At 42.9% G+C, this 26,999-nt stretch overlaps 2 protein-coding genes and 1 pseudogene across 2 annotated transcripts; all 3 read right to left on the reverse strand.

Annotated features, from left to right (window-relative positions):
- Positions 1-296: 296 nt before the first annotated feature.
- LOC131286063 (calpain-A-like) lies at positions 297-5,756 on the reverse strand. Its single transcript, XM_058314926.1, has 5 exons — positions 5,631-5,756; positions 1,643-3,169; positions 1,115-1,246; positions 465-786; positions 297-382 (listed from the first exon to the last, which is right to left on the reverse strand). Exons 1-5 carry the CDS (start codon positions 5,754-5,756, stop codon positions 297-299), a joined length of 2,193 nt encoding a protein of 730 aa, XP_058170909.1.
- A 1,789-nt stretch (positions 5,757-7,545) lies between these two features.
- Positions 7,546-11,413, reverse strand: LOC131285967 (calpain-A-like; annotated as a pseudogene).
- Positions 11,414-14,749: 3,336 nt separating this feature from the next.
- LOC131288876 (calpain-A-like) lies at positions 14,750-23,322 on the reverse strand. The gene is made up of 7 exons (XM_058318055.1): positions 23,308-23,322; positions 23,077-23,233; positions 19,376-20,931; positions 19,173-19,314; positions 17,709-17,966; positions 15,622-15,948; positions 14,750-15,534 (listed from the first exon to the last, which is right to left on the reverse strand). The coding sequence occupies exons 1-7, from the start codon at positions 23,320-23,322 to the stop codon at positions 15,449-15,451; spliced, it is 2,541 nt and encodes an 846-aa protein (XP_058174038.1). The 3' UTR covers positions 14,750-15,448.
- Between the last annotated feature and the right edge of the window lie 3,677 nt (positions 23,323-26,999).

Consider the following 26,999-nt stretch of genomic DNA (forward strand, 5'->3'; position numbering starts at 1 on the left):
GCTATGAATCTGCGTACTTCTACAAAATAAAATAACCTATTCTACTTTCCCATCCCACCATTTTTAATCCTTTATTCCGAATAAAAACAAATATTTCTCGAACATCACGGTGTAAGGCTTTATTTGTTTATGAACAGATCAAACCAATGCAGAGACTGTTGTTGTAATGTAAACCACCAATTTATAACAATATAAATTAAAACTTAATCTAGAATCTTATGCTTCACTCACCAAACCTTCATCTGGTTGCTTCACTTCAGAAGCCTCCCTGAGGGTTTTATGATTTTTTGGCCACTTCACGAGTAGATGGTTTTCACTATCCATTCCTCTAGTGTAAACTTCGCTTCATTGCGTTTAAAGACATCTCGTGCTCGGAAAATATCTGCAATCATCGGAGGGCAAAGCACAACGTTAAGTGAAGGACCACTTGAAAGAAGTGGTAGGGAAATTCAGCTTAAACTCACCGAACATGGTGCGGATCTTAACAGCACAAGTAATAAAATCATCGAACCAGATTTCAGCCTCCTTCGACCCGTACCGATGCATCAGCATATTCACAATATGATTGTTCAGCGTATATCCTGCCGACTGCAAGGCTGACCGAAGCTCAAACGGGTTGAGATGTCCACTCTGATTGGTGTCATACTGCTTAAAGACGGCCTTCCAGCGGGCAATGTCTGTCAGTAGCTTCTGAAACTCGATTAGGCCCAGTTTGCCCGATCCGTCATCGTCCAACATTGCTACCATCGATCGACAGGCGTCCTTCGAAAAGCCAGAGTTCGTCAGGTCAGCTGTAACGAAGTAATACATAGGAATTGATGCAGTTGGTAACGAACATACCTAACTTTTAGATAGAAGGTGGACAATTACCGTGCACTGTTGGAACATGCTCACTACGAATAAGCTCATCCTGTTCCGTCGTGGTTGTAGCATTGCTTGCTACATGTCGGTTATCTCCGCCAGCAAAGTTTAGAATGAATTTCTGGAGCATCGTCCACAATCCACAGATATCTGCTTGCATCGACGTGGGTTCTTGTACGGAAGGTTCCCCTTTCTCCGGTGGCGTGGCTCGGGTTTGGTAGGTTTGTGAGATTCCTCGAGATGCCTTCACGATGTCCTCCCGGAAACAGCGATCGAGCACCAGTTTCAGTTCCATCCAATCCACCTCGCCATCCTCTCCTGCCACCTCTACGAACAGACGCTCCATTGTCATCCTTTGCGCATCCGTTACCGAAGATTCGAGATCCTACGTGTGGAAGTCAACCAGTTTATCGATTGCCTTTCACTATTGCTTTTATTTTGCCATGCTTCAAGCGTACTCATGCTTCTACTATCAAGACAAAAACTTACGTTCGCTTCTGGTTTCTGAGGCGGGCGGACAGGGACAGGCAGTTTTGGGTTGCGATCCTTTAACAATGATGTTATTTACAAAAAGAGTGCAATATACTAGATGCATCTAAAACATGCCTTTGCTGGTGCTGGTAACTAATCAAAAACTATCTGAGTGGAAGGCAACTGCCGTGTGGTGCAAACTAATAGCGATCCTTTGATCAGTTCATTCACGAGCTGCCAAACTAACTCATGCCGGAATAAGAAAGTACAAAAAAAAATCACCGCCCATCCCAATACTCACCATTGGCACACCAACACCGATAGTGCTGTCATTTTCCTTCATGTTGCTGGCTGTCTCGGAAAACACTCGGATCATAAACTCGCCCTCCTCGTTCGGGTCGTAGGTTGACGGCACGATGACGTACATGCCCGGGTTAAATCTGAAGCGGCACGTTACCTCACGCATATTAATGAACGTAGATTTCGCGGCCGATAATTGATTTATGAAAAATGATTTTGGCAGTGGCTTCTGCTTTAGATCGGTCAGTTCCACGCGATAAACAGCGAAACCGATGGTTAGGCACTCGATTCCTTTATTGCGTTTCGAACGACGGTTCTTCTGGATCAGTGACACGATCATCGTACACTGTTGCTCGTCATCGTCCTCGTCCGGATCCTCGAGGTTGACAATGTACTGTGGGTTGTGCCAGAAAGTGTCCGGAAAGTTGCGACAACCCCCGGCCGTACTTCCCCGTACCCATTCGCCTTCGAAGGACGACTGCTTCCAGGCGAACCGTCCTTGCTGCTGCGCGATTGGACAATCTGGGCTAAGGTGACACATCTCCACGCGCTCGAAGTACTTGAGGAAGTCAGGATACGACATCCAGAACTCGCCGTCTACCTCAAAAGTAAGGCCCAGCGCGGTTTTGGACTCTTCCGAAATATAACGCCACTCGGCACTTTTGTCCGACCAGGCACCGTTCCATTCGTTATGGTTTCCCCACGGATTGCGCAGGCGGAGCAGCTGGATCTTTCCCTTCACCCGTGGTGTCTCGATGTCCACCGCTTGCGCTTTCGTGATCGAGTACGCGTGACCCTTGACCAGTCCCTGAGCCGTCGTAATCTCCATCTCGCGGGGTGGTGCTGGAATACTGCACGAAAACATGGCGTAACTTTGGCAGCCCTTCCCAATCATCTCGAATAGGTTCTTCGGCACCTCCTTCATATCGTAGGCTTCCGTAAGTCCGCCGGTGAAGTCCTCCATTGCCTCACTGGCCGAGCCCCCGATCAGTGCTTGATATGAACCAAACAGCTTTGCGTACGCCTTCTCCAGCAGGGCGCTCCAGAATTCGTTCTGCGTGGATGACTTGATATAGACCAGCTTGCCGCGATACGTCGGTAGCCGATCGTCGACTACCACATCGTACCACTGGCCGAAACGCCAGAAGCGAAAATGGAAGATGCCCGCATAGTCCACGCCTTTTCGGCCACCCTTAATCGCATCATTATCCTCCGGCACGACTCGGTTGAAGAGCACCGGGAAAATCGTCAGATTGGCGGCGGCCGCCAGCAACCAGCAGTCCCCAAGTTCTCCTTGTTGGATGTCGAAGCGCGAGAATCCATCGGAGACGAATACCGCCTCGGGGCTGATTTCATGTGGACGTAGCCACTTGTAAGGGGACGGTGAGCTCAAATCGTCCGGGATATAGAGCGAAGAGTCGTCAGCGAGGAACTCGGGATCCTCGAAAAGCGTCCTGTTGCGAAGGCATTCCGTACGTAGCTTATAGTAGTCCTGAATGTGCGCGGGTCGGTCTGGATCCGGTTTTGCGTACAGCTTCTAAAAAAGTAACATAATGAATTGCAATGATGAATGAAGTTGCTGTAATTCCCAGCGGGTTTGTTAAGCTTCAAATGTAATAAAATAATTGCCGGTAAATAAGGTGCGTCCCACCATTTTCGCGGGGAGTGTCACGGTCCATTTTACTCAATTCAATTACGCTAAACGCCATGGTATGGCCATTCTGTTCCGGTTACAATTCCCGCCTGAGACTTCCCATCCTCGTATCATCGAATGTATAACCCAAGGTCAAAATGGAACAAGACGGTCGTCGCTAGTCGGTATTCGCTATTGAATGAAAAAGGAGATGTTAATAGATTCACATCATTCGCAGTCGTTTGGATTAGTCTGCCACCGAACGAAAGCACGAAGTCTTGTTGTCTGTCTATGCGTCTAAGTGTCTCCACTTGATTCATTGTCCGTTCTGCTAGAGAATCGAGATACATTTTTTCCCATCTTGCAGCACTCGGTTCTAACGATAATAAATTTACAGTAATAGCTGCTATAATTAAAATACCAATTTTTCATGACCTACCACAAAGACACCTGAATGGATGATGGATTATTATTACTTCCAATTCCAGCGATGTTAAATTTGTTAGTTGGAGCAAGTTATGTCTGATGATTCAACCGTAAAAAATATCGATCCATTCGTAGTCCGTAGTCGAGACAACAAAGTGCACGAACTTACGAAAGCGTGTTAAATGAAACTTCCAGAGTGTCTGTAATCAAGTTTTGTTTTACTGATTTGCATGAAATAATAAAAACAGGAGCATAACCTTGGATTGTGCACAGAAGCGCTTAGGTTTAATTAACTCCTCACATTAACGCTAACACATTGTTCCACGAGCATCATGCTTCGCTAAGTGATGATAACCGATTGGTTTCGCTGGGGAAGAGAACCTAAATTTCCTTGTTTTGCTTCTTTGTTTGTTTACAACATAGGAAAAAGTTGCTTTATCACAAAGAACCCCAAAAGCGTCATCGACATGTAAATGTTGATGTATTTCACAATGTCATAAGGGGTTTCGAGGGAAAAAATATCTCTTGTTTGCGCTATTGCTTATCACGAATATAGGATACAGCATTTTTTGTGGTCATACCACTTTAATGTAACTACCACTATCGGCTTATCGTGGCGGTGAGTCACGCACGACAATATGTTCGGATTATTGTGCAGTTATTTATGTTAATGAGTAAAAAGATTCTTATGTACATCGAATCAATCGTTTTACAAATTTATAAATTTAGAAGGATTTGACATAGACAACGTTCAATTATTTTATAAAAGAAATTGAACTCATACAGTGAGACCTATCGGGAACAAAGTTGCTATCTAGTAGATAACTTTACCAACCAATAAAAATGTATCGATCGGTTAGCGAAACCTAGTTCGTTCGTGATGGACGTCAGTGCAAGCAAAAGGCAAATGTAACTACTAAACTTGCCTCAAAAATGAACGACTGATAAGACGGGCTTTATTAAACAAGAAACGCAAAGCGTAGTGGCAACACAGAAGGGTTTGATGTTTGCCAAACCACAAGGCTATCGCGAAACATGGCCAACATGCAGAAGAATCAACTGCTCTCAAAAAGGTCCAAATAACAAAGCCAACCCGGAGAAAACCGGTTCTTGACAGGGTTTTTGTTTTTCCCGCCATTCAGAAAGGCAAATGGGATCTTCACGGTGGTGGCAAGGAAGTGAGAAAAGGGTGAATTAAGAAAAAACAAAACCAGTATCAACGTACAGGCACCGAATATATATGTATATGAAAAAAAAAACAAAGAGTACATAAACATTTCGGTGCCCTCACAATCTCACGATGAGGCCACATTATCGCAGAATACGGTTCATGGTATCGAGACCACGAAGAACTCTTTCTGACGGTCGTGACATGCTCTCGAGCGATGCTTCCTAGTTGTTGCCGGTCACGGTCGCCGATTTTCGAAGGTCAGTTTGTGTCGGCGTTCGTTGTTTTTTTTTTCCATTTTATTACAGCACAATCTAATTGGTATCACATCGCGCGCAATTAGACCCCAGGTGGGGAGAGAAAACCGCAGTTTGCAACGGTCACTTAGCACAGGATTTTCGTATGTGTTTTTCATGATTGGCACAGTGCAACGGACATGTGTGCACGTTGGGAAAATTGTTGGAAATGGGACCAAAAATTATTTTTTTGGGAAGATGTCCTAGAACGCTGGGACGTTTGGCACAGTCTATATTTAAACATAACCACGGCTATACAGCTACTCCGTGTTCCCCATTTTTCCTCGACAAAGAAACGACACTGTTCCTAGTAGATCGACATATTTGCAACTCATTCGACGCGTTTTTTAAGAGAAGATAATGGGAACAATTGTACTGTTGTGCTGGTGTTAATAATATGTTTTCACAATATTACCCTGCTTTATTTACCACAAAGAGGGTTTATTTTCTTCTTAAAATTTCCGAAAACACTTACACCATTGCGATCAAACTCCACCGGAAGGAAACGGGTTCGCGATTGGTGGAGCGTCGGTTTGATCGTCGTTCCATTCGAACCTTTGAACAGCTCCTCCGGCCGATTGCTGCGCGTTAGAACGGGCATTTTTCCAGCCGGTGACGAATATTTCGCGGATTTCCCAGCCCTTCGGAAAGTACTGCTCCAAAGCTGCTGCTAAGCTCGCGCAAAATTTCTATACAACACGTGCGCCACCACGTAACCCGCGGAAGCGAACTGAACGCGCCACCGTGCAATGTTGAACTGACGGTTCGCGCGTCGCCTTCTACGATCGTAAGCGCGATTTCGTTCGTCTTCGGTTCACGAAGGGCAGTTGTTGGGGTTTGTGTTGGAGCTACTGGGACGCACGCTTTGGCTCAGGCAGGCAACTCCATTGTGCGAATGATGGATAATACGCGGACGCCAGCGTGAGGACCGGTCGGGGTCTGCTGGTCGCCAAAATCCCAGACGCCGATTGAAGCTGGGAGATTGTAGTGCGGTGTGTACCGGATTCGTTTTTTGTTAGTTTTAATTTTCGGTCTCCCTTTTGCATTCACTTGATGGACGTATTTTTATTCGAAGCACAAAACACAGAACGCTGCGGTTCCTGATTTGGTTGATTGTTTTGAAGGGAGGGTTCTACCATGCAACAGCATAGAAATTAGTAAATTTTGATTATTTATTGGAACTGGAAACCATTATTGCCACAAAATATGTTATTTATTTAAATCGTACTATTTTTCTTTCGTGAAAAGATGATTCCCTTTACGTCACTGCTGTCCAACGTGAAGCAACCAGGAATGACTGTCACGCGCACTCTATCTTCTTTTCCCCGGATTTTCCCGCACCCCTAGGCGAACAGCTTCACGGTCACGGTCAACCCGGTTGGTGTTGTTTTGTCTGTGTTGGTCGCGTTTCTGGCGCCGCATAAAACATAGAAAATATGGCCCGCGGGTAGGAGACTTTTTTGTATGAATCCATTTCCCTGCGTTTTGTTGGCTACCGGCTTTCCAAGGAGGAGCCATGATGTTGGCGACGTGTTGACGTGCCCTTGAAATTTGATTAATTTCTATCGATTTACCCTAGAAACATTTGTGAAAACCCGAGGTGAATGAACTTTCCCTCCCTATGAACCTTTATCAACTTAGTAATTTGTCGTAGTTTATGTTGATTTTAGAGATGCAGGTGAATATAAAACATCATATTGTACCGCAGAGTACATAAATAAGCGCTATAGCCATCTGCGAAATGCGAAGGTCAGGTATTTCGGAACAAATATACCCATCTGGAGACAGTCTGAACCCAAAAGGGACAGGATCGAAGTGAATACAGGAAATAAATAAATCGTTGTCGTAAAAAAGGCCAACCCACGGCATATGGCGGAACATGTGTCCTATATTTAAAATGCCGTCACCAGGAACACATTAAAACAAGAGTTTTCCGTTTGTTTGCCAGACAGTGAAACACATGTTTGTTGCTTCGAAACACAGTAGGAATTCAATCTGGGAGAGAACAACAAAATCACCGAGTTTGTTTCATCGAACGATTCATTTAAGTGAAGGAAAAATCTATCGTTCATGCCCTAGTTGATGTGCGAAGAAGAATTTTTATTCAACAAAATAAAAAAAATATGTGACATTTCCTTCAATAATTATTATTGAAGATCCCTTGTACCAAATCCGGTTAGTAAATGTACACCAAATGTAAACTATTGTTAGAGTACTAACTCATTGTAGAATGTGGACAATGCAAATCATATACCAACTGATATTGTTATGATCTTAAACATTGTTTTAGTATTGTCTGGCTAACTTGATAGAATCGTTAATCTTAGTTCATCAGCAGCTCTTCGAATGACGGCGCTCTACAGTGATCAAGCCACACGCAACACATCTTCTTATGAGTAAATCGTTTGCGAAATCCATTCTTCCAGCTTAAAGGAAATTTCCTTCTTGTTGTTTTTGTCTCGGGTGTTGAAGATATCTATGTAGGGGAAGAAATCGATGCAAGTTTGATAAATATCCCCAACGGTAAACATTGTTGTACACGTGATTCTATCTTACCGAACATGGTGCGGATTTTGACGGCACAGGTGATAAAATCGTCGAACCAGATCTGACCCTCTTTCGAGCTATAACGGTGCATCAGTTTGTTAATGATATGGTTGTTTAGAGTGAAGCCGGCCGACTCCAGCGCTGTTCGCAGCTCAAATGGACTAAGGTGTCCGTTGTGATCGAAATCGTACTCCTTGAAGATAGCCTTCCAGCGAGCAATGTCGTTCAGGAGCTTCTGGAATTCGCTGAATCCCAGCTTGCCCGACCCATCTGCATCCAACATAGCTACCATCGAACGGCAGGCATCCTTAGAGAAGCCATGGTCGGTAAGGTAGGCTGTAAGTGAAGATGATGACATAACATAGCGAACGATAACAATCCCAGCGTTGATGTTTAGATCTTACCTCGCTCAAGCATTACTTCCTGCTTCTCTAGACCTGGATCCGTGCCTTTACCCTGATACAGTTTTGTAATTCCTTCCGCCGCCTTGGCAATGTCATTCTCAAAGGCACGATCCAACAACATCTTCAGCTCCATCCAGTCTACTTCGCCATCCTCTCCAGCCACATCGTGGAACAGCTTCTCCATTGAAACCAACTCTTTCTTGAATTCTTCCGTGTCGATATCCTACAAACAGTCCAAGCGCGAAGATTAGAACTCAAGAAACTTTTTTTTTTCGGTTGGTTACAAGCACATTTTACTCGCTCGGCAGAGTGTTAACGCTAGAACCAATCCCATGCTCATTCTGCGAGAACTTACTTTGCCTGATGGATCCTGGGTGGAACCCGGCTAGTTGGTGTTATGTAAGAATTAAAGAATTTTATACAGGCAGTTATTTACTAATACATGCAGAGGATATTATGTAAAACATTTCTATGGAGTTATGTACCAAAAAGGTAGAGTTGCGGTATAATGTGGAACAAGTATAGAAGACAAAATGCCCGATGTGGATAAGGCGTTAACGTTCAATTGGATTCCTACCTTTGGTTCATTAAGGCCAACAGGGCTGTCATTTTCCAGCATACTGTTGGGAGTCTCAGAAAAGACCCGAATCAAAAATTCTCCTTCCTGGTGTTGGTTGAAGGTTGACGGCACGATAACGTAGGTACCAGGCTCGACCTGGAACCGGGATGTATTTTCACGCAGATTGATGAATGTCGTAGATCCATTATCGTCGCGATTGAAAAACTCTGCAGTTAGAGGTTTTTGCTGCTGAATATCTTTTGGATCGACCTTGTAGAGCGCGTAGCCGATTGGCAGGCAATTGATTCCTTTGTTCCTCTTGGAACGACGGTTCTTCTGGATCAGAGATACGATCACCGTGCTTTGGTCCTGTCCTTCCTCGGGCTTGGCTATATCTATCAAGTACTGCGGATTGCGCCAGAAAGTGCTCATGTAGTTCCTACAACCGCCAGCCGTACTTCCCCGGACCCATTCGCCCTCGAAGGCTGATGTCTTCCATTTGAAGGTACCTTCGGAGTCTCTCACAATCGGACAATCCGGAGTCAGATGGCACATCTCGAGCTTGTCGAACTGGCTTTTAAAGTCCGCAAAGGACATCCAGAACTCACCATCGTTCGCAAACGTAAGTCCCATCTTCTTTTTGGTGGCTTCGTCTATGAACTTCCATTCGGAACTCTGGTCCGACCAGGCCCCATTCCATTCGGCCGAATTTCCCCACGGATTGCGCAAACGCAATAGTTTTACCTTACCCTGAAACTTAGGGGTTTTAATATCCACCTCCAACGCTTTCGTGATGGAGTAGGCGTGCCCGGTGATAAGCCCTTCCGGCGTTGGATCTTCTGGTTTTTGACCAGGACGAACCTTCAAAGAACAAGCAAACATGGCGTAAGCATTGCAGCCATGCTCGATTATTTCATACAGATTTTCAGGAGCATCCTTCATTTGGTACATCTCTGTTACACCGCCGGTGAAGTCCTCCATAGCCTCACTGGCCGATCCACCAACCAGCGCTTCGTATGTACCGAAAAGCTTCGCATATGCTTTCTCTAGCAGAGCGCTCCAGAACTCGTGCTGCGTAGACTTGATATACACCAGTTGACCGTTTTGCGTTGGCAGTCGATCGTCAATGACTACGTCATACCACTGACCGAAGCGCCAGAAACGAAAATGGAAGATGCCGGCATAGTCGACACCCTTGCGTCCACCCCTGATCATATCATTATCCTCCGGAACGACCCGGTGGAAAAGCTGTGGGAAAATCGTTAAGTTTGCAGCGGCCGCCAACAACCAGCAATCTCCCAGTGCCCCTTGTTTGACAGCGAAACGGGAAAATCCCTCGTTGGCAAAGATCGCATTGGGATCGATTTCCTGTGGTCGCAGCCATTCGAAGTGCGAGTGGTTGCAAGGCGTGGGCATCAGGTGGATAGAAGACTCATCCGCTGGAAAGTCTGGATCCTCGAAGAGCGTCCCCTTGCTGAGGCATTCTTCGCGCAGGCGGTAGTATTCCTGGACTCCCGGCAGCGGTGGCTCACTTGGGTCGGGCTTCAGGAAATAAATCTACAATAAAGGATAGAGAGCCATAAATGTTAATACTCGATAGTTATTGTTGCGCATTTAAAAACCGGGAAAAGTGTCGGATTTTATAAAAAATCTTTTTTCGAAATTATATTATCGGCATGTGTTATACTCAGAATTTTTTTCGGTGTTGGTTAAGTTCAGCTGTTCTTTAGCTTTTGCAAGTTTCGCTATTGTTGTGAAAAATGAAGTTAATCTTACGTTAAAAAATAAAGTGCTACAAAAAAAGATGAAACTGCTATAAATTGAAACTATTGAAGTATCGCTAACACAATATTTGGGTTTTTTACTTTAAAAGTATAATCGAATTGTATTTTTAAATAGAACTGTATCGCTGCGCCGGGTACCAGTGGGTTTCATCTCAAATTATTGTTAGAACATTACTTAAATTTATACATAGTTATACTTGTATACGAGTTTGTTTTTATCGGACACAAGAAAAGGGTTTCATTGGAAAACATTCGGTACGGATCATCTTTTTTATCATTAAATATCAGATCTCGTGAAAAATCTTTTGGCACAGGCTAAATTTAAATCCACCATCGGACATCTTCGTCCATTTTTTCATTCTTTTAATTTTCGCAAATTTCAACTTGGTGCTCGGATGGTACGACAACAGACACTTCTAGGAACGCATAAACACATTTAACCACTCAATCATCTAGTTTAATTGCCTTGTTTGCACGACAAAGATTGCATCCGGCACAACCACAACCCAATAACGAAGAGGTTCCTCCTTGCCTTATCAAATCACTGAATACTTGTACATTTTTATACGCTTTTTTTCGTCGAACTTTCCAGTAAAAGTCATCAAGGGATTAGGAGTTCCTTCACGAAGCACCCATTTCTAACAATCGAAAATTGCAATATAATGCTTTTGGCCATCTCATGAATTTACGTAATAGGCTAGAATGATTAATTCCATTACCATAGCTTTCAATATCCATGTCTACATTTCCATCCACCTCTACACCTCATCATTGTAAAAGATTAATTAATGGCACTTTTTTGGTTACTTACACCTTCGTTATCGAATTTCACCGGGTAGAACTTCGACTTAGATTGATGCAGTGTTGTTCCGGTCTTCGTATCTTTCTTTACGGCTGCTTCAGCCTTCGCCTTAGAGCCATTCACCTCGGCCGGTTTGTTTACAGCCCGGGATACAATCGGCATTTTCTCAGGTGCTGATCGTACGTAGATTCCAATCGAAACAATAGATGATAGTAGTGCAACTAGATCAGCACTTAACTTCTACTTTGAGCCTCTAACTAGCAGAATCTCTTCGAAGGTCAACCGAACGCAACACCATCAGCCGTAAGCTGTGGAACTAATGGGATCGCGGTCCGCCAGAATCGGCCTTTATGTACCAGGACGGTTGCGAAAAGAAAGAAAAAACAAAAAATGTTGCGATCTTTCGGTTTTTGCACACACTTTTCGGTGGTGGGGCATTATTTATGCGACAGGACGAGGCGGGATCCGAAATTTCGGCCGGTTTTCTGCAGCTGGGGAGATAGAGAACCGGCTCAAATGATTGCCGCCGTTTGTTTTTCTTTTCTTGCCTTTTGCTTTGGTTCTTCCTCATTTTCGTTTGAAGAATTTCTTGATTTGATCGAGTTTCTAAGGGGAATATCTACCAAACCCAGCAGATCTGCAGAAGCTTTCTTGTCTTTTTTATATAAATTTTATCAAATTGGAAATGGCTTAGCGTTGTTTCTTTGTTATTACTTAAACATTGCAAAACACTGATGAAAGTGTACGATAAAGTTCGAGTATAAAATTTATATAATAATACGATTGGTTTTTACTTTACCATATGAACAAATTTGTCCAAATATATAAAATAATACTATACCAATAAAAATCAAGAGCAATCATCCTCGGGTACGATGGTTAACCAATAATGAATGCGAGCAACATAGCCAAAATAAAACCACAACCAATTTGAGTGAAACACAGGAAGTGAAAGATCGCATGAAAGAAAAAACAAAAATAGCATGGGAGGTTGGAGTGTAGGTCATAAATTTTTGTCCACTCCGATTTTGTAACCGGCGTCAGGGAAGCGTCAGCGAAACGGGATAGCGATGTTAATGAATTCGAAAATAAAACGATTAAGATACCTGTACACATTCACGTGGGTTTGGAAGATAAGTGAACAATTTTGCATAGAGTTTTGGTTTTTGCTAGTTTGAAAATGTTGTCACGAGTCAACAGAATTTATTTCACTGTTTTCGTATTTAGAAGGGTTAGCATTTTATCTAATAGATTGGTTTTATCCCTAAAAGGTAAACAGATTACAAACGTCTACTTGCTACGGTACTACGTCTACAGAGGCCTTAATCTTTCTCTCATTCTAAACCATTAGATGCTTCAGGAGAAAGCTCATAAAATATCGTTTGTTTCGTTCTTTCCACCCACCGATCGCAGGCAGCATTAATTCGCATGTTATGGCGTTGAGAAAGTGCCGCATAAAGCTAACCGACGACACACGACTGTCATAAATTGTTGCTGTCTTTTCGTACCGTCCCTCGGGAGAAGTGCACACGGTACACCGTCGGTGTTTTGGTTGAACAGATTTCCGCCTCGAAAATACAAGACATACCCTGTCGACTCAAATTCTGCGAATTTTGATCGTTGCAAAACATTGGATCTCGTTTGAGGGGCGTGTCATACCGGCTTGGTTTTGAATTTTATCTTTGCCTTCAGGTCGACTCCGGTCACACGCTTTTCCTTTGCAGTAGGTTATAGCGTCGATCATTTAAAAATTGCGCCGTTTTCGGCTTTGAACTTCTGTGAAGGTGACAGTTTTGTGTACAAATTGAAAAATATGTGCTGCGTTAGTGTAAAAAAAACGAAAGATCGTATTACTAACATAACAACAAAGGTCACCGTTAGCTGAAACCCATCGCAACGTATGAGGAGTATTAAATTGTACAAAAAAAGGTGTTTTTGTGACGTCGCACGTGTACTATATTTAAAAATTACCAAAGTTCGTACAGATTGCTTTGGGTTGGTGTTGAACTATCTATCAACAAAGAATGGGAAATATCGGTGTTGTTTCGAAGGTTGTAACCTTGGGTGGCAAATTTCGGTAGCCATATGTTAGTATAGCGATCACCCTTTTCATTATAGATTCACAGCCGTGTGAACATCGACCGTTTTGCGTTTGTTAAATATGTTTCACGGAGTAACATTTTCAAAATACTTTGTTTTGAACAAGAAATTACAAATAAGCCTTAACTTTTCCTAAGTTCATATAATGGTAGAACAAAACTGCTATCCCATTGGCAGCTGAAACATTTGAATACCGCCATCCTTTGCAGCATCAAGTGGTGACCATCTGTTTCAGATAAACTCAGGATGAAAAACGACAACGTTTCGTTTCGCAAACGGACGATGTGGTGTTAAAAATAAGCCAAACGCTTCCTGATGTGTGTGTCAATGAACGGCTTACTTGCAAAATATTTTCGAATGAAATATTTATAACTTTTGCTTGTTTTATACAGAATGCAATTCATTCCTACCTGTCAACAGGCAAAATAGTGAAAGAAAGTGAAAAAGCAAGCAAAGTTGCTCTCATCACATTCCTGATCCCAAACGATGGGTCATTGGCACGATAACTGTCCGAACTGGTTTAGCCGGTTGTATAAACATATCAACATCGCTGTAAATATTTGCAGTCATCCATTCAAAACATACAAATGGTAGAATAAAATGTATGGCTCATTTATGTTTTCTCGACCCTTCGCGTGACCTTTGTATGATAAATCAAAATATAGCCTGTTGAATTCATCAATTTATGTCTATTTTTCAATTTTATTACATTTTCGGCATTTCAACTAAATGGAGACGCCTAGTATTTTATCAACACGTCTCCACTATTGTTGTCTTTGTTTTTTGTGTATGCTGTATGTTCATAATGAGTTGCGAATTTGAGAATCAACAGAATAAAAAACATAAACACACGAATTTATAACACAACAATCATTTTATTCATTCCTGCTTCCTGCATTCCTGGAAGTCTTGTGGACGGAAGCTGTTACTAAGATCCAAATCCCTTCGAATTGCAGTCGAATCTATTGTGTAAAGTTTCGTCATATTGATACAGTCTAGATACCGTAGCGGTCCGCGACAGCCGAGCAGTTAGACAATCAGCCCAAGAGCGCCGGGACGCATCACCTCGACGGCATGGGTTCGAATCTCAACCGAGACCGGACCCTCCCCTGTACGAAGAGGACTGACTATCCACGTACACCAAAGGGAAAAAGTCTCGTAAGCCCTTAACGGGGCAGGCATGACCAACAAGGTCGTTACGCCAAGCAAAAGAAGAAGTTACGATTACAATATGTTAATTTATATACATTGCTGTATGACTGTTAAAAAGCATTCAAAATATGTTTATATCGATTCTTCAACCACATGTTCGATGGAGGCGCCTTGTGTTTTATCCATCCGAAACGTTGCTGTAATTTTGTCATCATAAAGGAGGTGGAATGAAATTTCAATGCATTGATGTACCTTTACTTCATAAATACAACTTCGATGATTACAATAACATAAAACTTCGATGACGTATAATAACAGTTATATAAAAAGGCTTTTAAACTAGCATTTGTTGCTGCATATTTTGAAAGATTCTTAGTTGCTTCAAGCCTTAAGACAGTTGTACACAAATATTGATCGAAAAATTACTTGCTAGGTAAGTAGAACTGTGAAGACAATAAACGATTCTTGGACCGTTATAAATATAACAAGAGAGTGTTTTCTGTCCATTCGCTTTAGACTCTATGTGTGCGTGCACAGCTATTTCCAAAAAAGGTGTTGGACACGTAGTCCGTATAAATAAAAATACAGGGATTCGTTTGAACTGCATTGGAAGAGTAATCATATTACAGAAATAGCTGCCCGGTTGCAAAGTTTACTCGAAAAACAAAAAAAGGATGAAGAAAAATACAAAAGAAATTAAGACGAGAATATAAACCGAGTTCTATCTTGCGAAAAATATTAACAATTCGCATTAAAATTAATAATTTTCAACTTAGTCACTACGCAACATGTGAGGGATTGATCCCCCGTTGGGGACATTGGTGTGATAATAATTAAAATTCGAGCCGTTTAGAGGAGATAATGGAAAGCTTTTTTTGAAGGATAAAATGCGAGCCCTGAAGAGAATTGGGTAACGTTGTATTTCGAGCGATGCGTGCGACTTGCTTACGAGTAGAGCGTTTTTTCGACCCATTCGTCCATGCTAAATGTTGCCTGGTTTGAGCCGTCGGTGTCGCGTTCCCGGAAGATTTCTATACAAAGGTGGAAGAATAATAGCGAATGAGGTACAACGAACATGCATTCCAGTATCCTTTGGAAATGCTGTTTATTGAACTTACCGATCATCGTCTTGATCTTTACGGCACACATGATAAAGTCATCGAATGGAATCGTTCCACTGCGCGAACCATACCGATGTACTAGCGCGTTCAGTATACGATTATTCAGATGATAGCCAGCGGAGTTTAGAGCCTCGCGCAACTGGAACGCGCTCAACCGGCCGGAGCCCTCGGTGTCGTACAGCTTAAAGACGGCCTTCCACTTGGCGATGTCGGTCAGCAATGTCTGGAACTCGTCGAAACCGAGCTTACCGGTATGGTCTACGTCCAACATGGCAACCATTGCCCGGCAAACGTCTTTCGAAAAGCCTTCCGAGGAAATGTTATCTGTATAAAGCATTGGGATGGGAGAAAAGGAGGAAAAGAAGAAGACATTCATCAATATTGGCTAAGCAGATGGGTTACGATACAAGGTACGGAAAGCTAAGGGAATCAATCAGGGAAAACAAAACCGACTATGGTTCATTAATTTCCGTTTCAGTAGCAGTAAACTCTCGTCTGATGATGACTGCAAAAGTGAAACATATAATCGCCTTGCAGATCGCTGTAAGAAAGACTAATCAAATATTATGTTGAATATATAAATTTATCTAAACACTTCCTTCCAATGGTTGACACATCGAATAAAATAAAGCTTATTAACGAACAAATCACACGTTTGTGGGATGGAGAATCATCGTGAGGAACTATTATGAAATAAATTTTGCTGTGTGTAGAGGGTTCAAATTTGGCAGGAATTCTTTTACTAACTATTTTTTGAAAAAGTAAAACATGCTGGTATAATCCATATTAATTCTGCCGGGAAAGATGCTTACGTCCATTTTCATCCAATTTCCAACTTTCTCCCTAGGTCAATAAATTATAGCGGATTTATTTAGGGAACGTTTTTAACAGCAAAAAACAAAGCACCAGTGATGCCGCATAATGCTGCCTGAAATGTTTACCACAAACCTCCATCCAATCTATCGTTTAGCAGCTTGTAGCTTTGGTGTAAGCATCTTGAACGGGGCACAACAAATCAGCGTGTGATAAATCTATCTACAATGGAGCGGGGGAACTAGGGGTGGATGGAATCGGTAAACGAACTATGTTACCTTCAGGCGAGGCAGTTGAAGTTGCGTAAACTAATGCCCACGCAGGAAGCGATATGTTTGAACCGGTGAAACTGTACGATAGTGCGACGATCCTAACCCGACACGTGGCATTGGCAGACGAAAGAGGGGAAAGGAAAATAACCATGGAGGAAATAACCAAGAGATTTGTAGGGGTGGTGAGACAAATGTTTGCGGTCCACCACAAAAACGTTACAGAATCTTGTTAAGATTACTCATATTATAAAAAGATGAATATTTCATCTCAGAGAGTAGTTTCATTAGAAGCTCATGATGAAACATTATCCAAGAAATATTGCCAACAACCATACATTTTTTTAAACGGTTGGTAAACCTCTACACAACTTTACCAAAATAATTCTTTTCATACATTTCATACATAACAAACAGTGTTGCAAAATAATTAAAATTGCTCTTATGTGACGAGTTAAATGAGTACAGCGTTGATATAAATATGTCATAATCTGAAGCTCTGCAACGAAGCCACACACAGAAAGCAAACAACATCCCACACGAAGCAGTAGTGACACATAACAGAATTCTAAGGTTTTTTGTTTTACCCGTGAATAAAAGTCAGCCAGCAGGATTTTATACTGCGCTAATTAATGATGGAAATATGCAAAACGCGAACGCGAAGCATCGCAAAAATTTAGACAAAGCAACGATAACCGTTGACCTCATGTTGACATTCATAATCTACAACCTGTTTTTTAAATCTTCCCATATAAGCAAGTTTTTTGGAAAGCAATAAAAAAGGCTAGGCATGGCTAGAACAAGAAAACCGTGTCTTCCAATCTCGCAAAACGACCTGCGATAGAAGATGATTCTCGCGAAACGACCTGCGATAGAAGATGATTGACCCTCGGTGCGATGTCGCAAACCAGAGAACACAAATGTAGAGCTCGACTCCACCGGGCCGTGAAGAAAAAAAGGATCACCAAAACTAATACAAAGGCAGAAGGTAGTTACTCTCACCGTGCAGCGGCTGGTTCGGTAGGATTTGACTTTCGAGATTAGCTGGCCCCCCAGGACGTGGGCCACCACCGCCACCACTGCCATCGCCGTCACTCGCACCTAAGACGCCTTTGCAGCACATGTTCAGCAGCATACTGAGCAGATCCTCGAGTCCGCCTCCAGCGCCCGGGCCTCCGGCCCCACCGACGTCGGCATTTTGTTGCGATGCGTACGCCTGCCGTTGATTCAGCCCATTTAGTGAAGACGTTTTCGGTAGATCTACGGTCCAGCAGAGACCGACAACAGGGTACGAGGACAGTGGTGTCGATTACACATCGAACAGGTTTTTGCAACGTTTGCAGGTTGTGTGTTCCGATTCAGATGAAACAATAACGTCAGAGATGACAGAGAGATGGTTTTGTGTGGGGATTATGTTGTGGTTGGGTGGGAGAAGTGATGAAAGGGGAGTTGAATTGTATAAGTAGGTTTTGTAGTTCGAGACATGAACATATGTTAGTGTAGATTGCATTCCGATTGAAGAAGTTTTTTAAATAGAAATGTAAAAGTAAGAGGTGAAAATAGCGATTAGTAAGAATAAAAGAGTGGGAACGGTAAATGTAAGATTATGAAACGATGCAAATCAGAAAGATGATGAGGAAAAGAAACAAAAGTCATAATATGATATAAAGACTGAATAAAGACAGAATATACTAGGTACAGCTATATGTATGAACTTCTACGTTAATAAATTCGCTTTCTATGAACCAGATTTCTTAACCTACTTGGTCTAACTTAATTTTTCATTTCATCTAATTTGTGACTGCTGAATCCATGTGCAATACAACCTTTTCAAAACGTTGTTTTAAACAAATTTAAAATTGTTGTACGTATGGCACCTTATATGGTAAATGTTGATTCTTTGGGGTATACTGAAACATTATGTTCTACTAATATGATATTACGAAACTCTATCTAATGAAAACTAAATCTAACTAAATCTAACATTTATTTTTAAAGAACTAAAACATTGATTTCTAATGACAAATTCCAATGTTATTGTGTAATAAATTTGTGTTAACGCATGTGATACATTTGAGGGATGTCAAACATTTTTAGTACATTTTCCTTACAATAAGCAACGGCTTATTCGACACAAAACCCTATGACACACACGGTTTGGTTACATGTTAATCGTATAGGACACGCACATTTTGACAGGACACAACATGTTTAATTGCTCGCTATTCATTCAGTGTAAGTTATTTACGATCTCTTATGAGTATCTTTTTGTTCCACATAATATAGTTTCTCAATAAGAAAACTGTCTCCATGAATCTGTCTCCAACACTCTTTCGTACCCTTAAATGTTATATATAGACGGTGTAAAAGTAACAACATAGTTCTACAGGAGAAAGAGATAAAGAAGAAATCCGGCCCAAAATCTAGAGACCCAGGACCCTGGTCAAAAGACCCAGGAAGACTTACCGTCACGGAAAGAATGATCAAGAATGCGCTTCAGTTCGACCCAATCGACTTCACCGTCTTCACCAGCCACGTCTAGGAACAGACGCTCCATGGCCTGTCGCTGCGGTGACGGTTGGGTGAAGCCGGGATCTTCTGGCGCGATCTACAAATAGAATTAGAAAAGTAACGGGTAAGTTTCCATTCAATGTTATTCTCTTGTAGACTAGTTCTAATGATCTGAAACTTACTCGATCGTCGATGTCACCAACTCCAACATGCTCGTCGTTTTCTTCCATTCCGTTGGCAGTTTCGGAGAACACACGAATAATAAACTCGCCTTCTTCATTTGGCTCGAACGTGGAAGGCACGATGACGTACGTGCCAGGAGGAAGCTTGAACCGACAGCTTACTTCGCGCAAATTAATGAATGCTGGTGACCGCGCGGCTGAGGCGTTGTATTTGAAGAAATTCATCTTCAGTGGCTTCTGCGCCAGATCGCGATCCGTCACGCGGTACACAGCGAACCCGATCGTAAGGCACTCGACGCCCATGTTGCGTCGCGATCGACGGTTTTTCTGCAACAAAGCAATGATTACCGTGCAGTTGCCTTCCTCGTCATCCTCATCGGGATCGTCTAGTCGGATAACGTACTGGGGGTTGTGCCAGAACGTGTCGAGGTAATTACGGCATCCACCGGCCGTACTACCGATGGCCCATTCACCCTCGAACATAGACATCTCCCAGCGAATCTTTCCACGATTCAGTAGATCGTCGCTCAGTGAGTCCGGGCTCAAGTTACAAATCTCCATGCGATCGAAGTAGCGTGTAAAATCTCGGTACGACATCCAGAACTCGCCGTCGTGGTCAAAGTTAAGCCCGAGCTCTTGCTTCTGCTCGTCCGGAATGTAGCGCCATTCTGGTGACTTATCGCTCCACGGTCCATTCCATTCGGCTTCGTTGCCCCACGGGTTACGCAGACGGATGAGAGGAATCTTGCCCGATCGACCAGGCGTCTCGATGTCCACAAGCTGAATCTTGGTGATGGAGTACGCGTGGCCTCGAATAAGACCCTCGGACGTTTCTGCCTCTAGCACGTGAGGGTCCGCCTCAATGCTGCATCCAAACATCGAATTGCGCTTGAAGCCTTTCTCGATAATCTCGTACAGATTCGGTGGGGTTTGATCTTTCAGGTCGTACATCTCGGCAACACCACCCGTAAAGTCTTCCATGGCCTCGCAAGTTGTACCACCACGAAGCGATTCATACGAACCATGAAGCTTCGCGTATGCCTTCTCCAACAAGGCGCTCCAGAATTCGTTCTGCTCCGACGATCGCATGTAGATCAGCTGCCCGCGGTACGTCGGCAGACGATCGTCGATAACGACATCCACCCACTTGCCGTACTGCCAGAAGCGGAAATGAAACACCCCGGCATATTCGTCCTCGAAGCTGTTATCCTCGGGCACCACGCGTAGGAACATCTTTTGATCCTGCGTCAAATTGGCGCACGCGGCCAACAGCCAGCAATCGCCAAGCTCACCCTGTTGTACGTCGAACCGCGAGAAACCCTCCACAAAGAACTCTGGATTGTCGCAAATTTCGTGCGGCCGGAGCCACTCGTAGTGCCGATCCGGACGCTTGGAGTACATGAGCGAGGCGGACGACGCCGGGAACTCGGGATCTTCAAACAGTGTTCCATTCTCAAGGCACTGTTGACGGATTTGATAGAAATCTTGCACGTCGTACCCGGATCGACCACCGCTGCTGCGTTCACCGAGCAAAAATAAAACAAAGTAAAATCAATTAACAAATTTAAAATCGATTGCAAAAAAAAAGTGAAACTCATATCGAATCGACTTTTAAAGCACCCTATACACGAATGAATTTTTACGCCCCGGTGATAACTGGGGTAAACGGCGACAATGAACAGGACAGTGCGGATGGGGTGTTTTTCGGTGCTGGAAAAAGTCTCGCTGACGATGGTGATGATATGAGGAGAACGGATGTCCGGTATGCCGCATTGTGACAAACTGCCGATGTGTTAACGGACTAGGGCAATACGTGTGCAGTTGGCCTCTAACAAGCCATAGCAGGAGCGCAATGGATAGGAACGTTTAACATGACTTCGGGCGGTTTTATGTACGTCCTGCAGAGAATTCATCAGTATCCAGCAGCGCACTAAAAGGTCTACATTTCATGGGAAGGCCATTTCGCAATAAAAAGGATTTCGATCACAGAAAGAGAATTAGTACGAGGTTTCTATCGAGCCAATGTTGCACCCAGATTCGCCACTATAGTCGTGAAATCACACTTTTACCACTTACATGGTGTAACTGAACTCACCTCAGCCGACACATCTTTGAACCTATTTCGTCGCCGTTGAGCGTGGCGACCCAAACGTGGTAATAACTCGGAAACATTCAATATACGTCCCACGTCAATTTCGGAATCATCCTTCTTTTCATGAATAATACTGTGACCATTCTTTTTAGTCAGTTTTCCATTTGGTTTGAACAGTACGTCCAATGATGGTGCCACACACTCTTGACGGCTAATGACTGCAATTTGGCAGGTTTTATCACCCGTTTGTTCCATCATGTTAGCGATGGCTCGTTGACGTCTACCCAAACCGATGCAAACGACTTTTTAATCGCGATAATTCAGGCAACAAAGAAGTAAGATTATGTAGAAAAATGATTCCCTCAAAGAAATCAACCAAAGTGATAGTAAACCTTATTTATCGTTGGCTGTAACGATACTGCTCGGGGACAGCAGACTTTCCAAATGCCAATCCTTTAGATCGTCCGACAAGTTCCGTAACGAGACTGTTTTACCCGTTCCGTTCCCATACCCTAGGCCAGTCTTTCAAGGCTTTTATCGTGTGCAACAATCGATAAGGACTGATGGGTTGCATGCTTTTGTTTCACGCCGCCTTTTAACTCTCCTGTGAGGTGATCCGAATGTTTTTTTTTCTTTGCCTTACAGACATAAGAAAGTAGAACTAAAACCAATTAAAAAACTTGGCTACATAATTGCTAGTTTTGCCAAGATAAACGGGGATTTCATAAAACAGATTCACAACATATCCAACCTGCACATGATTCAAACTAATCGATTACATTACAATTGCTTTAAGGAAAACCGAACAATTACTCCATTATTGATCTATTTAAATCTGGTTTTCTTTGGGAATATTGAGAAAATAAAATAAAACATTTGCATGTTATTTCTCTAATTAACCGACGAGAAATGAACGTGCTAATGTCCTTAACACAAACAATTCTGAAAAACATAGCAAGGAGAAGTTTGTTTTAAATTCCCTTCAACCTGACAAACGATTGCATCGGTTGCACACCAGTTTTGATTGGATTTATGAAGGACGTTCTCGGTATCCCTGGGTTACGCGTGCGGGTTGTTTGGATCGTGCAAAATTGCTGCAACAAACTATGCAATATGGAATGTGCACTATGCGATTCGCTTGCATCGGAATGCAATGATGGATTCGACCGTTCGTTTGTTCGTTCTTTTTCCTCTGGCGAGAGTATTCTATGACGACTGGGAAACTGGTTTGAAGGCTACTGTGAGTAGATGTAGATGCTAATTTGTACCAATTCTCGGGAGGTTTTGTAAACAACCATCGCTAGGCGTGTGTCGTTGCTTCATGCTTGAACGCCGTTATTATCATTTCACCATCACCATCGTCCGTTTGGTCGTTTCTAACATTTGGTACTGTTTGCGTTGATCTTCTCAAACGGTTTCATTGTGGTCGTGGAGTAGCAGATCGTAACAATTTATGCGCCAATGAACCTGACATTGAACTGATGAAACGTTTTGCGGCTCTTTGTTTAGTATGATAGTATTAAGTTCAACGTTGGTTTGCTTCGACGCTAAATCTTCTTCAGATGCAGGAAGAAACCACTTACCACTTTCATGTTCTTTATGCTCGGCAGGAAGCGTTTGGTGTCCGTCTCCTTCTTCACGAACATCTCGTTAATAACGCTACCGATGTACTCGGTGGCCGCGCTACTGATGGCCTGACCTGCAGCATCGAACAGCTGCTTGCCGGCCCCACTCAAGAGGCCCTGTTGGAAATTTTTCGAAGTTGTAAGTAGATCCTTATTTTTAACCAATCATAGTGACCAACGATCATTTATACCTTTAGCTCATCCATCGTCGCTTTTAAGTCGTCGGTTTGTTGGATAAGTATTCAGTACCTTAAGGGCTGAAAGCGCTGTTGTGAACGCCTGGTGAATAATCAAATGTTATGATATTCCTACCCGTCCCGAACAACTGCTCTAATATGTCATGGGTGTATTTTAATTGCAATAAGGTGGTATCAATAGAATTGCTGGTCTTTAATTATCACATATCGCAAATATCATTTTTCAATTTTTATCAATATCAAAACCTAAAGAACTGGTCGCGTGCGAGGAACGCGACCCATTTTGCGAAAGATAAGCGATAACAGTGAAGTGCCGTGGGAATTTTAAGTACATTCGTTATCTCATCAAATATTTGGCCCTATCAAATACATGATTATTACAAATACCAAGCAATATTGGTACAATTAAAAGTAACAATCAAAATATCAAATATATATTTATCTTATTCAAGACTGGTTTTATTCCAGTACTGCTCAAATGAGTAATCCATTTCAAGCGAGTGTAATTATAACGTGTGACTCGAACTGAGTTTGACTCACCGCTGAACATCACACCCTTGTTGATTTCTGTTCAACCCAGTGTATGTTGTGGACCGGGTTTTATCCGCTTAAAAAGAAAAAGATCCAGTTAAGTGCGTTACTGCTCCATCCAAATTTGATGGAGAAATGTTTTCTAGAAAAATAAAATCGTTATAACCTTGACTCCCCCACGATGGAAATGATTGCGCGCATGTGTTCACGTGGTGGTTGGTGGAGGTAGTGACTTCCGTTTACAGTGCGGGTGCAATCATTGGGACCATGTTTCTCGCAGGAACATGTAAAAACACTCCACAATCGGGCCCAAATTACACGAAACGAAATCATTCACCAATACCAGGACATACATTTTATGCTTGCGAGTAGCAAAATTCGTGGAACAGCGTCAACAACGCTACGAGAACATCGCGACAAACTTCCTTCGGTGTTTGTGTTACCATATCTTAGATCTTTCCGCCAGGGATGACTAAAAATAAATTTAATTTTTAAAGATACATCAAGAGACACACGGTGTGTTTTTAGCAAGAATGAGTACGATCGTTTTGGTAATCTTTGGCAAAAAATGAATTGATTCTACACGCGGAAAGAGATTTTACGACTGTACATGTTTTCAGGTATACGGTTGTGCCAGTTGGACAAAAAATTTCACTGTACATGCTAATGACAGTGGTTTGTTTACATGATCCACTTTCGCAAGGGCTGTTGGCGATAAGAATGGTGCCTGCTCATTGTAACGATTTATGCCATCATCGGAAATCGTTGGATTCAGTCCAACAACATTCCACCGCATCTTGCCTGGTTGCAGTACGGCGCACGATGACATCATCTTTCGCAAGGGGATGAGATTCTCACTAGAGCCAGTGCTACATGCCTTGCTTATATCGAGAACGTCGCCAGATCGACCGGGGCCAGATTGTGAAAATTATTCGATTTCTTAGCATTTACCACACGTAGCACTTTGACAAACACCCATAACACACAAGAACTGATTGCAAAGACGAGTTTCGACGCGTTACCTGAACTAGGACGTACTTAAATTCAGAAATATTCACGCACTACACCTCATCCAAATGGAATCGAATCACTTTTTGAGGCACAGACCTGCGGCTTTCGAAACGCTACTCTACGACGGAATGGCAGACGGAACAACTGTCAAACGGGTATGTTTTGATGCGAGACAGCCCCGGCTGAGTGCCCTGAGTCCATGGGACACAACGAGAGACGCAATGCGGTAGGTCGGGGAGAGGAACAGTGGGATTTGACCGAAATAGCAAATTTATCCGTAACTTTTTAGTCCTTCGACAGATTTTTACAAATGACCCATCAAATTAAAGGCCTTTATGAGACAAATACTCCATTTTGCTAAAAAAAAAACAGGGGTTTCCTTCGAATTTCGTCTTTAAGGAAATTAACTCAGTAGAAGAGAGACAGAAAGAATAAGAGACAACTATATCACTATACACGGTGCACGCTCGAAAGAATGAGAAAACTACTCATTCCCCGAGTGAGATAACAAGAACCTTGATTTTATGAGTTACCTGGAGCATGTTCGCAGAACATGCATAGCAGAATCAAAACAAACTAAACTCGGATTGTATTAATTGTATGTTTTTCAGTAAAAACGGCGGTGTAATAACATTTACAACTGGTTTTAGTTTAATGGTGCGTTGTACGTAAGTACAGTTATTGCTCATAGCTACATCCACTTCTGATGAAATGTGCCAAACCTTCCTTAACATAGAGAACATTGTTTTGATGCACTGCGGTGTTTTGATTCGTTTTTGTATCGTTCGCTGCAGTTGATATTAAAAATAGCACGCCCGACGTAGTGTATAATTATTTTCAACAAAAAGCATCGCCACGAATTTTAATTGTAAATGCAAAAGTGAGTGGCGAATTTTGCAGTGGAAAGTTGAAGCGTTTGGTGGTAAAAATAGAAACTTCCAAGACTCCATCACGGAGCAACTGCTGCGGTTGGAATGGCTGCCTGATTTACACACGTCTCAATGGGCAACATATTCACTCCCTTGAGCTCTTTATTTATTTCCGTTCAGAGAAGACAAAGAAGTTGTTTCTGGCGAAAATTTGATGGTGTTTAAAAAAATCCACGACAGCTGTTTTCAAATAACAAGCCAAATGTTTTTCACTTAAAAAGTCGATTCGAGAGAGATTTAAATTGAACCGTTCTAAGTTCTAAGAAACTACTTACCGGAGAAAACATTCCTTCTGCAATCGGAATACTTATAGCTTGGAACGGAAATTCCTGGCAGGTTGGCACCGGTTCTTCCGCTCCTGCAGAATAATTGCCCTGCAGGAAAGCCTCCGGAACCGGCGGCGGCAGATTTGGCATCGAATAGTCCGACGGAGTGCCAAAGGCAGCGAAGCCCATCGTCGGATAAGGTAGGTTCGGGGTGGCTGATGGATAGCCTCCTCCTTCCGATGGCAGCGGCGGCATGACGTTGGGATTGAATCCGTAGGAAAGCGATTGACCGGAGATGGACGGATTGAGGCTGGAGTAACCCGATGAGGCCGGTGATGGTACGGTCGGCCATTGAGAGGCTGGTGGTGATTGGTTAAAGGCAGCCGGATTTATCCATCCTAGCCCATTGGCATTCCAATTTTTTGGATAGTAATAGTTCTGGTTGTAGTAAGCCATATTTTTGCAGCTAAACTATGCTTGCGGTATGCAGAACGGTAAGATTCCTTTTAAGGGCTTACAAAATAAACACGCGCGCGGGACGAACGACCGAACCGAGGCTGTTTCCGTAGCCTTCAAAACGCAATCGATACGCACACAAGCATACAAATACACGTGATACGACACACGACCGCGTTCCAACTTCGAAGGGCGCCGAAAAAGAAATGCAGTGAAAATTCACACTAAACAGATGGTTTCGCTGCGTAGTACGTACTGTTTAGCACGGAGTTATTTTTACATCGGATCACTAATCGGAGCCGTGCAAAACGTCGTAACTGATAGCCCTTTCGAGCTGTGAGTAATTTTCAATCCACCGAAAATAAACCACTCTTTCGCCCGCAATTGGCCACGGCACGCTTAGTGGTGATAGCAATTGCTTTTGTTTTCGTTTTCTAATACTTTTCCGACTCTCTGTTTTTGTAATTAGTCATCGGTCAGATGCGTACGTTGG

The sequence above is a fragment of the Anopheles ziemanni genome, chromosome 3 (genome assembly GCF_943734765.1).
Source record: "Anopheles ziemanni chromosome 3, idAnoZiCoDA_A2_x.2, whole genome shotgun sequence".
Classification (NCBI taxonomy): Eukaryota; Metazoa; Arthropoda; class Insecta; order Diptera; family Culicidae; genus Anopheles; species Anopheles ziemanni.

What these genes read in the sequence shown, in the direction of transcription:
- LOC131286063 (XM_058314926.1), bottom strand. Translation starts at nt 5,756, where the DNA reads ATGCCCGTTCTAACGCGCAGCAATCGGCCGGAGGAGCTGTTCAAAGGT. An exon ending in TGGAGTTTGATCGCAATGGT is followed by an intron (nt 3,170 to 5,630) that starts GTAAGTGTTTTC and finishes TTACTTTTTTAG; the next exon opens with AAGCTGTACGCAAAACCGGA. An exon ending in ACAGCACTATCGGTGTTGGT is followed by an intron (nt 1,247 to 1,642) that starts GTGCCAATGGTG and finishes TTCCACACGTAG; the next exon opens with GATCTCGAATCTTCGGTAAC.
- LOC131288876 (XM_058318055.1), bottom strand. An exon ending in GAGCATAAAGAACATGAAAG is followed by an intron (nt 20,932 to 23,076) that starts TGGTAAGTGGTT and finishes TTGTTTTATTTT; the next exon opens with TGCTCGGTGAACGCAGCAGC. An exon ending in GTTTCAGATCATTAGAACTA is followed by an intron (nt 19,315 to 19,375) that starts GTCTACAAGAGA and finishes TTCTATTTGTAG; the next exon opens with ATCGCGCCAGAAGATCCCGG.